The sequence below is a fragment of the Vipera berus genome (genome assembly GCF_964194415.1).
Source record: "Vipera berus genome assembly, chromosome: Z".
Lineage (NCBI taxonomy): Eukaryota > Metazoa > Chordata > Lepidosauria > Squamata > Viperidae > Vipera > Vipera berus.
In genome coordinates, this window is record NC_138205.1 from 26,475,079 (window position 1) to 26,489,811 (window position 14,733).

General features: G+C 36.8%; 2 protein-coding genes across 2 annotated transcripts; one reads left to right on the plus strand and one right to left on the minus strand.

Annotated features, from left to right (window-relative positions):
• Nucleotides 1-1,701: 1,701 nt before the first annotated feature.
• LOC308678848 (olfactory receptor 6C74-like) lies at nt 1,702-2,667 on the minus strand (the record flags this gene model as incomplete). The annotated part of the gene is made up of 1 exon (XM_081346079.1): nt 1,702-2,667. One exon carries the CDS (start codon nt 2,665-2,667, stop codon nt 1,702-1,704), a length of 966 nt encoding a protein of 321 aa, XP_081202205.1.
• Nucleotides 2,668-13,434: 10,767 nt separating this feature from the next.
• Nucleotides 13,435-14,472, plus strand: LOC308678850 (olfactory receptor 2AP1-like; the record flags this gene model as incomplete). Its single annotated transcript, XM_081346085.1, has 1 exon — nt 13,435-14,472. The coding sequence occupies one exon, from the start codon at nt 13,435-13,437 to the stop codon at nt 14,470-14,472; it is 1,038 nt and encodes a 345-aa protein (XP_081202211.1).
• Nucleotides 14,473-14,733: the final 261 nt, after the last annotated feature.

Here is a 14,733-nt window from a genome sequence, read left to right on the forward strand (position 1 = left end):
TATTGTAAACCACTCAGAGAATGCTGTAAAGCACTATGGAGCAGTATAGTCTATGGCTATGGCTATTGGTATTACTATCAGCTTAGTGGAAGGATAGTTGTATCTGGAGAACTAAGAGGGGGAATCTTTCTACTTAAGTCTACCAATTCAGCATTGAAATGTTAGACTTTTTCTTTTTAATCTAGCTTCAAAGTATTCATTTGTCTTATTGAGGAACTTGGGTGACATCCATGAATTTCAAAAAAAACAACAACAAAGTGATAAATTATTATATTAATGATTTTTTTAGAAAGTAAAATCTGTAGCTGAAATAAATAAAGGCATTGCTTTTAAACAAATAAACATTTTTGCTTTTTAAGACAGTGATGTTTTTATGATACCCTGAAACAGATCCTCAGAACAGAACTTGCAACATAACTAATTCCAAGAAAATGCAAGAAAGGAATATTAACTTTTAAGCTCTTTGTTGACTCTTCATATATACCCATTCCAGTTCTTTTAACTTTTTATATACAAATTTATTTCATATTCATTATACAGAAACCAGATGTTACAAGTATCTAAGATATGCCAATACAGATACAGAAGCTGGACAATCAATGAGACCAATAGTGGAAGCATAAGGTCACAGTACTAATGCAGCAGCGAAGACCAAAAATGCCAAACAGCACAGCTCAATTTTAAGATATCAGAAATCCATGGAATTGTGTCTTGAACAAACAGTTTTTTTTAAAATAAACAACAGACTTTGTTACACATATCTGTGAAATAATGCACATCCAATACAATTTTACCTGTTCCTACCAAGGAAAATAATGACCCATTACTTCTCTAACATAGAAAATTGAGAGTGCATGGCAGCAGATGAATTTCCTTAAGGAGTTTGAGGCAGACTTGAACTAGTTATCTGTTTCCTTGGATAAACATTAGTGTCAAAAGGATGTCAGTATTTAGTATTTTAGTATTTGGTGTTATTAACAGGAAGAAAGGCAGTTACCTGTGATGGCAGAGCATGAGAAGGTAGAACATGCTATTTGTTAATTCTTTATAAAAATTTGATTTACAAACCCTGGACGTAAAATTATAAAACTTCATTGTTAAAGAATGACATCCTGCAATGCTGGATTAAAAAAATAATATTTCATTATTTCAAAATAGCAAAATATATGTGATATCCATAGGAGAGGTTTATTTATTTATTGTATATGGCTTCCCATTTCAATGAACATAACTCTGGGTAGCAGAGTTAAAATAATGTCGGAGCTGTTAAAAATGAAAATATAAATAAAAGCAAGTTTGTAGGAAAAGAACATCAATAAAAATAGATTAGGTCTTCTGTGCAGGCTCCCTATAAATCTTTATGGATCCCTAAGCTTCCAAAAAAGTTACAATTTCAAGCCATTCTGAAAGATTAAGAGTGATGGGGCTTATCTCACCTTAGAGGTGGGATGCTTGTGTGAGGAGCTGATGATGTCCCAGAAGACAGAACTTACAGTAGAAAAGACATATCTATGTCCTATCAGATGAAACTGTTTTCATATACAAGGCCTGCAACATAACCCTCCTGCAGGACTTGATGGGATTGGTAGTAAATGTGGTCACAAAGAGGCGGTCTTCAAATAGCCAGGAAAAATTGTATAATACAAAGTAAATATTCAGCACATCCAATGGAAGGACATATTTATATTGCATGTAATAATATTAAAGGGACTCAGAAAATTTCCCACACTTGAAGAATAGTTTTCTGAGGATTTCTTTTATCTCTTTGTTTCTTAGACAATAAATGAAGGGATTGACCATGGGGGTAAGAGCTGAATAAAAGAAAAAGAAGCCCTTTTTCATAACTTTGAATTTTCCAGTGGCTGGTAAAATGTATACAAATAATAAGGATCCATAGAAAATGGAAACAACCATGAGATGGGAAGAACAGGTGGAAAATGCCTTTTGTCTCCCATCCACAGATGGAATCTTCAGAATTACACTGATGATAAAAGTGTAAGATGATACAGTTATGAAAAATGTAGGTAAAATTGTTATAGATGATGTTATCAAACAAGCATTTTCAATCACCCAAGTATCATTGCAGGAAAGTTGTACTAATGGTGTGAAATCACAGAAGAAATGGTCAATTTCATATAGTTTGCAGAATGTGAGTTGGGCCAACAAGGATGTCAAAATTTCAATAAGAAGAAATGCTATAAGCCAAGACATCAAAACTAACAAGATACATGTTTTGTCATTCATAAGTGTAACATAATGCAAGGGTCTACATATGGCTAGATAGCGATCATATGACATTGCTGCCAAAAGGTAACATTCAGTAGCTCCTGGAATAAAGAAGAATTGCATTTGTAATATACAGCCCCAAAAAGATATTCTTTTTTTTCCTGTAAGACAATTGGCCATCATTTTGGGTAATATTGCTGAGGTGTAGCAGATCTCCAAACAAGATAGATTAGAAAGAAAGAAGTACATAGGAGTGTGGAGATATTTCTTTGTCACAACTAATACAATGATGAGAAGATTCCCAGATAAAGTTATAGTATAAATGATTATAAATAATACAAAGAGAAGAACATTTAAGTTTTCAGCATTCCCAAATCCCAGGAGGATGAATTCTTTTATTCTTGTTGTGTTCTGGCATACTGAAGATTTTATAGACTGCATCTATTAATAAAATATCAAAAGTTGATGATCTGGAAATTTATAGTTTATGTAGGCATATCCACATATCTACCAATATTGGATTAATTCAAAACTAGTATACATGAGTAAAACCATTTCTTTGCAAATGCAATCACTTCAGTTTAGCTTTAGCAAATCTGCCACATTAGTATGGAAAATAGATAATAATAAATCACATTCACATAAACCCACTGATATCCTGAGTAACTGATAATTGTGACTGGATTAATTTCTTTGAATTTAAATATTTCCTTCAGATTTGATGAATGTTTGCTATATGTTTTTTTTAAAGGGAATGTGTTGCTAGAAAGGAAAAGTAGAAAGAGAAAGGGAAAAGTGAATGAGTGGGAAGGAGAAGATAGAGAAGGAGAGGGAGAAGGGAGAAGGAGAGGGGAAAGGGGGAAAAACTTGCAACTATTTTTGAATTAAGTTATTTCATTGATTTTTTTAAAAAAATGATGCTAAGCCTTTATATAAAATTATCCATTTCAAGTTAATTCTGCTAATAGAAAATATAAGAAATCACTAATAAAGATATGGAATAAAAAGGCATGTAAGCAGCCTACCTCTGGTTCAGGTTCTTTAAAAAGAAGACAGTATTTCTGTTATCTTTGGAGGATATGATATTGTCATTCAAGTCAGTCTCACCCTTCTGTTTTTCTAGTAGTTTAAATCAAATAGAAAACAAATCAAATGTTCCTGAGAGAAATATTTTCTTCCAGAAGATCTTTCCATAATGGGGACAAACTTTTGAAGGCTAAAGAACATGTGCATGTGCGCATGCCCACACAGACACACACACACACACACAGAGAGAGAGAGAGAGAGAACATTTGCAATATCTGCCTATTAAGGGATAATGTTGCTTCTCCAATCAGTCAGCAATTACTTAAAAAAGTTGACTCAAAGAGAATACTACAGAGTATTAATATTTGAACGTTTAAAAAAATCCATTTCTTTTAATATGAATCACTTTATTTGTATTGTATTGTTTTTTAAAAAAAACAAGATAAAGTACAGATGACATTCACCCAAAGAAGGAGATGGTAGGAATAAAATAAAAGAATAATAGAATAGATTTTGGCATGGATTTTGATTCTAGCCAACCTCCTGATCAGGACAGAAATCCATTGTTACAGCATTCCAGCACATCCTTTGGACAGTTCAGTGGCTCTTAAAACATTATGTTCCATTATCTAACAACTCACATAATCAGGATTTATTTTCTTAAGGTGCATTTAAAATCAACTTTGTTTGTAGTTTAAACCCATTGTTTCTTGTTGTCTTTTCTTGTGTCTCTGCACAGTTCTTTTTCTGCAGGGTAGCCTTTCAAACACTACATGATCATTTTAAAGTTCTCTCTTTCCGTAGCTAAATACCTTTAATATCTATGACTTTTCATCCTGCATTTCTCCTTCCAGTCCTTTTTTAAAAAAATTTTTTTTTACTATGGTTCAGTATTTTCAGTGTCCTAAAACATAGCACACAGAGCTAGAGACAATGATCTAGGTATGGCTTCATCAATTAAAAATAATGAGTTCCCTTAATTGTAATATTATTTTTTCTGCCAATGCAGGTTAAGATTGCTTTTTTTATGGCATCGTAAGGCAGGGGTGTCAAACTGGCGACCCACGGACCAGATGTGTCACATGTAGGCCAAGCCTACTCTGGCTTCGCAAAAGCAAAAGCATCATGTGACATGATCAAGTGTTACATCTGTGCCCTATTATTATTCTGTGCTAATTATCTTTAGGTGTTTGATGTCACTTTCGGTGAGCTTTCAGTCAGGTTGAAGCAAACAATTCTTTACAGCCATGATTTTGCCTTAGTAAATAATTACTGGCTGCCCATTTTCCTGAACCTGCCTTAGCTCTTAGTTTAGTGCATCTAGGGTTTGTAATATCAAATTAGGGTTAGCCAATGTGCAAGCCAGACTATCAATATTTCTTAAATTGCACACAGCAAACCCTAGGACTCCCACTAATGAAACCACCAGTGCAACATATTCTGCCTTACTGGGCAGCATCATTTGTTAGTCCCAATCATGGCTTGAGGTTTTGAGATCTCTTTCCTGCTACCTCCTCAGTGAGGGCATGCCCTCCCATGGAATTGGAATTGGCAAGAAGGTATGCATACATAGGCCTTAGTGCCACAAAGCAAGAACCAGCCTAGGGGAGCTGTGCATGGAGGTAGGTGAAGGGGATAGCCTCAGTGTGGTTCTGAATTTGTGTGTGTGTGTTTGTGTGTGTGTGTGTGTGTGTGTGCAGTTACTTCTACAAGGCAGGTAATACAAACATTCTTCCCATATTTCCCTCTCACCAGACAGAAGTCAAGGGTTTCAGCACTTGCTGTGCTAACCACTCCCAAATGCCACCCCTCCATAAATCCATTCAACTGGATAATTATAATATAAATAACGCAAGAAAGAAAAACTAACAATGAGTTTCCATCTTCCCCTCATAGTCTTTCCAGTTGTTTTCTTAGGCTTTACATGGGGGGGCGGAATGGATCCAGAAAGCCTTCTTTTATCTGCAGCTTTCACAGGCATCTGGATGATGTAGGATCTGGGAAGATCTGTTCCACTGCATGGTGACTTTCTAGTGGATGGCTGGATCCAAACGCAATTTCCTGGCTCAAATGAATGGAGGGTCTCCTCTGGAGGCAGCATCTGGGTCAGTGTGCTCTACTTCCAAAGGTTGTGGAGTTATCTGTGCAGGGCTAAAATATGTGAGAATAGGGCCCCTCTCCCTTTTGTGGGTGACCCTCCCAGAAGAGGTGTTCTTGGTTTGAAATAGGAATGGAGAACAGAGGATAAGAAATAGAGAAGTGGAATATAGGGGGGGGGTTGCTTGCAGGCAGGATTTGAAAAGACATTAATACTGCAGTTGTTAAAGAAATAGATGAGAACAGTCACAACAAAATGGGGACACCATAGATGAGGAAAAAAATAAACTGGATTCTGGTAATAAGGAAAAAGATGTCTGGTGATGAAAGAAAAAAAGTAAAGAGTAAGGGTCTCATATCAAACTGAAGATAATCTTTATTGTCATTTTTCTTTTACTGTGGGCACAAAGGCACACATCAAAAATGAAATTTAGTTGCCCGCTCTCAAAGTGGAACACATACATGACACATACATGACACCTAAAACATACTATAAGCAACATATGTATAGACTCAACCCCCTATATATACATAACAATAAAATGTTAAATACTGTCCACCTTGAATATATAATGGAAGGAGGGCCAAACACAGGGCCCACATCAGCGGTCCAACAGAGCAGCTTGCATGTTCTGATAGAACTCCTGCTCAAGGAGACAGGGGATGGCTGTAGAAGAGTTTCCCCCAGACATACAGACTGTATCCACTGACCAGGACAGGCAAACTGTGCTGAGAGACAGCCCTGCAGACTTTCCTGCACAATTGGACTTTGGTTTGGTCCAACTGGGACTGGCTGGCCAAAGGGACTCAAGTCAATCTGACTCCACTGAACCTCAGACCCCTGGTTGACCCAGCCTGGCTGGCAAGCAGGTAGACCGGGAGATCCCTGCAAAGCTTAGACATTCTGAACGGTCAAGAAGGCTGCCTAAATATCTGCAACATTATGTCAAACAATTAAGACTTTGAGCTATTTAGGGGGAAGGGGTGTAATGTATTGGCCATAACTGTTTTAAATTACTTGTTTAATGTCTGATCACTTGCTTAATGTATGGCCTAGATTTCTCTGTTATGTAATGGTTGCTGTTACTGAGGGCCAGACTTGCTGTCTCCAGGATGATAATTAGGTTTGGGGCGGGAAACTGTTACTTTAAACCTATTGGTCGCTGCCTAGAGGCTAACCATATGAATAGCTGCACACCAGCCCTTAGGGCTACTTCTGTTCTGAGTTAATAAACCTGTTTGCTGTTTCAACACTTTATCTTGCTTAATTCTTAAAGAACCTAAAATATAACAACTTTCACTATTAGTGTCCTACCTTTCTCCAACTTCTTTTGTAAACTATACTGAGAATTTTTGCAACAATGAATATTTATTATCATTCTTTGACTGCATAAAAGGGAATACAAACCATAAACATTATTCCCATCCAACATTTTGACTTCCGTCAGCACATCCTGAATCATAACTTATCCTAAGATAGGTTTCTCTCTTTACTTACAGTACATAAAGCTGTATCATAACTGCAATAAATTTCATTGGTCAGAAATTGGAATAAAGATAAGCTATCTATCTAATTGAAATCCATCATTCTAAAAGTTAATGAACAATTAACTTAACTGTTAATACAATTCTTTTCTTATCAGAATTCTGCTAAATTATCATAAAATTGATTATATCTGAAAAATTCATTCCTAGATTCTTCAAAGTCTGACGTTAAGTTTGGATGATACAGTTGTTTTCAGCCATTATTCAGTGACCAGCAAAGCAATGGCAAATATTTTTAAATAGCCCAAAAACAGTGTTACAGTATGTATGATAAGATGCTAAATATAGTGATTTAAAGTGAATTTATTTATTTATTTATTTATTTTATTTTATTTTATTGCATTTATATACCGCCCTTTCCCTGAGGACTCAGGGCGGTTTACAGGGAGTTAAAAATCAACCATACAAAAGTTAAAACCCAATTTAAAAAATATTAAATCAACCCTGTACTATTAAAAACCCCAATTAAAATGAATGTCTCCTCAGCCTGGGCCCGAGAGCTCAAAGAGCCAGGTCTTCAGGCCCCGGTGGAATGATCAGAGGTCGGGGGCAGTCCTCAGCTCCACCGGCAGCTGGTTCCAGAGGGCAGGCGCCCCCACTGAGAAGGCCCTATCCCTGGGTGTCACCCGCCGGCAATCTCTTACCGGCGGGACCCTGAGCAGACCCTCCCTGTGGGAGCGCACTGGGCGAAGGGTGTTTGATGCCGGCAGCAGGTGTTCCCCCAAATACCCCGGACCCAGGCCATGTAGGGCTTTATAGGTGATAACCAGCACCTTGAATTTCACCCAGAGGGCAACCGGAAGCCAATGCAGCTCGCGGAGTAGAGGTGTTACATGGGAGTATCGGGAGACCCCCATTACAACTCGCGCGGCCGCATTCTGCACCAGTTGAAGCCTCCGAGTGGTCTTCAAGGGCAGCCCCATGTAGAGAGCGTTACAGTAGTCCAAACGGGAGGTCACAAGCGCATGAGTAACTGTGCGTAGGGCATCTCGGTCCAGATAGGGACGCAACTGGCGCACCAGGCGAACCTGTGCAAAAGCCCCCCTGGTCACGGCTCCTATGTGATCTTCAAAATTGAGCCGTGAATCCAGGAGGACGCCCAAGTTGTGAGCCCTATCAACGGGGGGTAACACCTCACCCCCCATCGTTAGAGGTGGAATAACTTGGTTAACCCGAGATGCCGATATGCACAGCCACTCAGTCTTGGCGGGATTGAGATGAAGCCTATTTCTCCCCATCCAGACCTGAACCGCCTCCAGGCACCGGGACATCACGGAGAGGCCATCACTGGGTTGGTTCGGGGTGGAAAGAAAAAGTTGGGTATCATCAGCGTACTGGTGATACCCCACCCCGAAACCACGAATGATCTCGCCCAGCGGCTTCATATAGATGTTGAACAGGAGAGGCGAGAGAACCGACCCCTGAGGGACTCCACAAATGAGAGGCCTCGGGGCGGATCTCTGCCCTCCCGTCAACACCGACTGCGAGCGGCCCTGGAGGTAGGAGGAGAACCACCGTAAAACGGTGCCTCCCACTCCCAACCCCCTGAGACGCCGCAGCAGGATACCATGGTCGATGGTATCGAAAGCCGCTGAGAGATCTAATAGGACCAGGACAGAGGAGCAACCCCTGTCCCTTGCCCTCCAGAGATCATTCACCAGCACGACCAATGCCATCTCCGTGCTGTGTCCGGGCCTGAAACCCGATTGGTATGGGTCCGGATAATCAGTTTCCTCCAGGAACAGAGGGAGCTGATGCGCCACCACACTCTCAACAACATTCGCCAGAAAGCGAAGGTTGGAGACTGGACGGTAGTTGTCTAAAGCAGCCGGGTCCAAAGCAGGCTTCTTGAGAAGGGGTCTCACCACCGCCTCCTTCAAGGCGGCAGGGAAGACACCCTCCTTCAAAGAAGCAGTTATTACTGCATGGAACCAGCCTCGTGTTCCCTCCCGAGCCGCATAAGCTAGCCAGGAGGGGCACGGATCCAACAAACAGGTGGTGGTGCTCAGTCTCCCCATGATCCTGTCCACATCATCAGGGGAAACAGGGTCAAACTCAGTCCAGATAACGTGCTCAAGACCGCCTGATTCCTCCACATCAGACTCTGCCCAGTCAGAGTCCAGGCCGGTCCGGATCCGAGCGATTTTGTCCGCCAGATGATGACTAAACTCCTCGGGTCGTCCCTGCAAGGGATCCTCTCCCACCTCCTGGTTAAGGAGGGAGCGGGTCACCCTAAACAGGGCGGCCGGGCGATTATCTGTGGATGCGATAAGGGCGGCAAAGTAGTTAGACTTCGCCGTCCTTATTGCCGCAAGATAAGACCTTATAAAGGTTCTTAACTGCTTAACAGTGCTTTACACTGCGAATGTGTTGAGATTGCAGCCTGGAATAATTTAACATTAACTATTAAAAAGCACTTGTTTTATTTATTTAAACAGTTTTAAATTACCCATGTCTCTTACAGAGGGACTTTCAATCCTTAATTATGTGTAGCCTATATAATGAAGCAAACCAATTTAATTGGTACAGCCACACATATTGTGACTTTGAGCAGCTAAGAGAAGGTGAAACAAAACCAACAACAAAAATAAATGCATAATTGTCGCCACAAAATATGATTAATCAAATTATGATTAACATAATCATCTCATGGGCTCTAACTGACAATCCAAACTTCACATTTGAGCACTCATCCACATTTTTGGGTCCTTGCAAAAAGCAAGCATGGTAAAGGACAATCTAATCTTTGGGAAAATAGTGTTCCAGAGGGCATACTTCAAGTCATGAAAAGACTCACTTCCTCAGTCCCACTGGAAAACAATTCCTGATAGAACCCTTAATGTGTTTCTTCTGCCAATTCTGATCAGATAATCAGTAAGAGGTGGTCCTCCTAATAAGTAATGAGGACCTTTATATTGTCAGGTGACAATAAACATCTATATAGACATTTATAAGACCCTAACCCTGATAAGTTTGAAGAAATTTTCCTTTAAGATTATGCTTGGTAAATTAGCATAAATGAAAAGTCAACCCCATTCTTCTTTATCTAGCAAGGTTTACTCTATTTTTTAAAAGGATTGTTGCTTACTTGCTAATTTGTGCATTGATTGATATAGTAGTTTTCTGCAGGATCCATTTGAAAACAGATAGCTTAGGAGTCTTAATTTTTCATAACTGCTTGTAGTATTGTTCTCTCATCTCTTTGAGATTTTCTCAAATAAAATGTGCTATATTAATATTTGTAAAATCAATAAAAATGAGTCCAGTTTTCCTAGTCTTACCATTTTATCTCCAGTAAAACCACATATGTCTTCATAATATTTAATTCAGCTCTGAAGCTTATTTGGTAACTTAGTACTAGCCATTTCCTCTTAGCCTAGCCTACCTCACAGGCTAACTCAAAAAGCAAAATAATAATAATAATAATAATAATAATAATAGAGGAACTTCAGGACCACCATGGCTTTGCTGTCTTGTCATGTATTCAAAATTCTATGAAGACACTAAAACAAAAACTACTGTATGTTGAGAAGATGATAATGAGGAGCAGAGTAGAGATACTTTAGTTCTCACAACAAAAGTCAATTATAAGAATGGAAGAAAGAAGAATAAGAGTCAAGAGGCATTACTTGAAAATCTTGCCATCTGAAACAGTTTTATTGTTCCTTGGAACTAACCTCATAAAAAGACTGTAAGGAGGGCATATTGTTGTTGTTTTTTAAAAAATCTCTTCCTTTGTGAATTATAGGATGATAGTGATGAGAAGGAGAAGTTATTTGTTTTGGCAAAGAAAACTGTGGTTCTGTGTCAACAGATACCTCAGCTCTGGTTGAAACAAAAGTGATTGTTTCACAAAGTTTCAAAGCAAATTTATTGAAACTCATACTGAAACTAGTTTTCATATCATTCAGGACAAGTAGTTGTTTAAAACAAATATTTTAAAGTCAGGAATAATTAAAGATGAGAAACCTCATGATAAATCCTGTCCAAATTACTGATATGTCAAACACACACAAAAAATGTGGACCAGGGCATTATGGAAATATTTTTTTTTTCCTTTTATCCATTTTCTAAAACTGTTATGAACCCAGATGATGCTTTACCAAAGTTAACAAAAGAAAATAATAAAGATAAAAGGTCAATACATATGCAACTACAGTTGTTGAAAATGAATTAATAAAATAGTTCAGTAGAATGGGCATACCAATGAGATTCCTACAGACCATACCACAAACTTCAAATATATTTTGTTGAAGTGTTTGTATCTATGTAATCTATGGCTGTTCTGATTCACACCAATAAAGCAATACAGGTGACATTGAATAGTTTTGGGCTACTGGTATGGGAGAAGGCACCAGAAGAAAAACAATCAAGCCCTGTCTTGTACTTTTTGGTTTTGATGTACTGGCAAAATTTTATTATTTATTATTACAGGATAATAGTAAACTAATTTTAAATGTTTTACTACATTAAATTCAGCTATTACTTTCCATCACTCCAAAAAGTGATCATCAATATAGCCCTCCATTTTGTCTGTCTGTCTGTCTGTCATCTATCATCTGCTTTCTTACTTACATTTATTGGCCACCCATCTCCGGTAAATTCTTTAAAATATTTTTTTTTTTAAATGTGCAGACCTAGAGGGAAAAATTATTGCCCATTCTAGATCAGTATTTCCCAAACTCTTCAGCTCATTGATCCCTTCATAAAGTTTCAGATTATTTATTGACACCCCCAAACATTTATGATACTAAAATAATTCAATAAATACTTCTTTAATTAGTAGCACAATGAATAAGAATAATAACAATAATGACAATAGTGGATCATCCCATCTGACTACCTGGGGAACCCTACCCTAGATCATATTCCCCTTAGTTAATATATATTTAATTTGTCTAAGTTTCATCATTAACTTTTCTTTCCTCTTCCTTTATTAATTAGACTTTGCTTAGGTCCAATGGGATTTCTTCCCCACACCCTACATTTCATCCTTTGTGATAACTGGTGCCATTGCATATAGTAGTTTTAAATCAAACCTGTGTGTAAGAAAAGTGACCGTAAAACAGCTGGAGTATAAAAGACTGCACTATTTCAGTGAATATATTTAAATGTAGTGTAGCCCATTGGATATGTATATATTTCAAAGTGAATTTGTAGAAATGACTAAGTTATATTCTACATGATGTTGCAAGATGTACTTTTTTGATGTATATCATAAGATCAAAATATTACAGGGATTTTTTTCCAAAATGCAAAATTGTAGAATAGAACCAACAAACAAGGTAAGACAATTAATCACTCAATCAATTTTTTTAAAAAAAATCTTATCAGGTTTATTAAGTTTTAAAGAAGTAAATTGTTAATATTTGCTAAATGAAACTGTAGAAAGGACCTTAGCTAAAAATCAATGTGAATTTAAACAGATGTTGTAACCTAATAAATACTGCTTTAAAGTTTTTGTAATATAATTGATAACATATAGGGATTATTTAGCAAGTCAAATAAGATTTAAATCCTTCACTGACTAAGGAATACAGTTTTATAATAGAATGGAGTCAAAAAGACTGGGAAGCAGCCAGATCTTGGTTCTCTCTTCCTGGGGTATTTAAAAATAAAGACCACCCAATTTCTGAGCTTGGAGTTCAAAGAAACAAAGAAACTACTGTATATGATATAAAGATTTTTTTTTTTTAAAAAAAAAGAAATGTATTTTCAACAATGAAGTTGATCTAGTGATAAAAAAAATTGAAACTATAAAACTAGGAAATAATACACAATCTGAAATTATAAAACTAGGAAATAATACACAAGCAGCAAAAAAAAGCAACTCATTATGAAACATTATGACACAAAAATAATATTTTCTCAGGGCAAGTGTATTGCATTATACACTTAGTAGCTTACAATACAGATATTATAATTAATTAATCTACTGTGATTGCTATGAACTTATCTTTTTAAAAATATTTATTAAGAATTCTTTCATAGAGTAGAAAAGAATCTACAAGTTAAAAAGGAAGGAAGGAAGGAAGGAAGGAAGGAAGGAAGGAAGGAAGGAAGGAAGGAAGAAAAGAAGAAAAAAAAAGTTAAAAAATAAATAAATGAATTCTGACTGTCTTTCAAGACATAACACTCCTTTCTTCTTAGATGGAAGTCCCTTCATCCCTCATTTAATACACACCTTTCTTAACCTTCAAATCTATAAATAATAATTTCATTTTCTTTCATTCAGCAAAAAAATCTAATCTTTCATAGTTCTAATCTTTTAGAAAAAGTATTTGTTATTTTTTTTATCTGATGAAACGTGTCAGTTTTGACATTTCTGTGAATTCTGGCATTTTCACAATTCCTTCTGCTGTATTGCTTATCCATTAGTCCCAATAAAAAGAAATCTGGTTTCTCTGCAGTATTTACCTTCATTTGCATCCTTATATGAATCTGTACCTAATATAATAATTAATGATTAGGTCAGTGAAAGATGATTCTGTGCTATTTCTAAGATATTTCTTTCATACTAATATCACACTGTATGTAAATATGTTTTATCCACAGATGCAACTCCTAAAGAAAATTGGTATAGAAAAGTCAACAAATGTTACCAAGTTCATCCTTACAGGATTCAGGAATCCCCAAGAGCTACAACTTCTTTTGTTCTCTCTCTTTCTTTTAATCTATATGATAACTTTGGCTGGGAATATTCTGATAGTTGTGCTTGTTATAAAAGATAAACATCTTCATACACCGATGTATTTCTTTCTTGGAAATTTTTCCTGCATAGAGACATTCTATAGTTCTACTGTTCTTCCCAAAGCTTTGATCAGTCTTCAAACTGGGGACAGATCCATTTCATTCCAACTGTGTTTTATTCAACACTATTTCTTTGCCTCACTAGGAGCTGTTGAATGTTATCTCTTATCTGTAATGTCATATGATCGGTATTTAGCTATTTGTCACCCTTTACATTATGCAAACCAAATGAGTTGTAAATTCTGTGTACAGTTAGTTGGCAGCTCTTTTCTTAGTGGATTTTTGGCTATTTCTACAACAATGGCAATACTGTCCAACTTAGATTTTTGTGGGCCAAATGAAATTAATCATTTCTTTTGTGATGTCTTCCCACTCATAGAATTGTCTTGCAGTGATACCCATCTCCTTAAAATTCTAATTTATCTTATTTCCTTTTTGTTTACTGTACCTCCATTTTTGCTTACTGTAATTTCATATGGTTGCATTATCACTGCTGTCCTGAAAATCACCTCCAGCAGTAGTAGACAAAAAGCTTTTTCTACATGTTCTTCTCACCTTATTGTGGTTACCCTCTTTTATGGCACCATAACAATTGTCTATATCTTACCCAATACTAATACACTGAGGAACCTTAATAAAGTGTTTTCTGTCTTCTATGCTGTTTTGACACCCATGATAAATCCACTTGTCTACAGCCTGAGAAACAATGAAGTAAAGAAAGCACTGAAAAAACATATATGTCAGTTATTTATCAATTTGTTATCCTTATCAACAAAGCTATGCAGGTCTATGCCTTTAAGAATTGTCTGTCCTCAATATGAAAATTAGCCCTTTTCATAGTTCACCTTTTTTTGTTATTGATATGAATTTTTCTAGCTGAAATTGTGAAATGTTGGCCCATCTATTTTTCAATATCAACAGTGGGTGTGTAGAACTAGATCCACCCTATTTTAGACTTTGGTTATAATTTATTATTGAATATTTTCCTTTATCCATTCATAACACCACATCATAAGTAAAGGTAGGAAGGAGGCATGGACAAATTTGAGTTTTTGCAGTTTTTTGTGATATCATGCTTCTGAATTATTT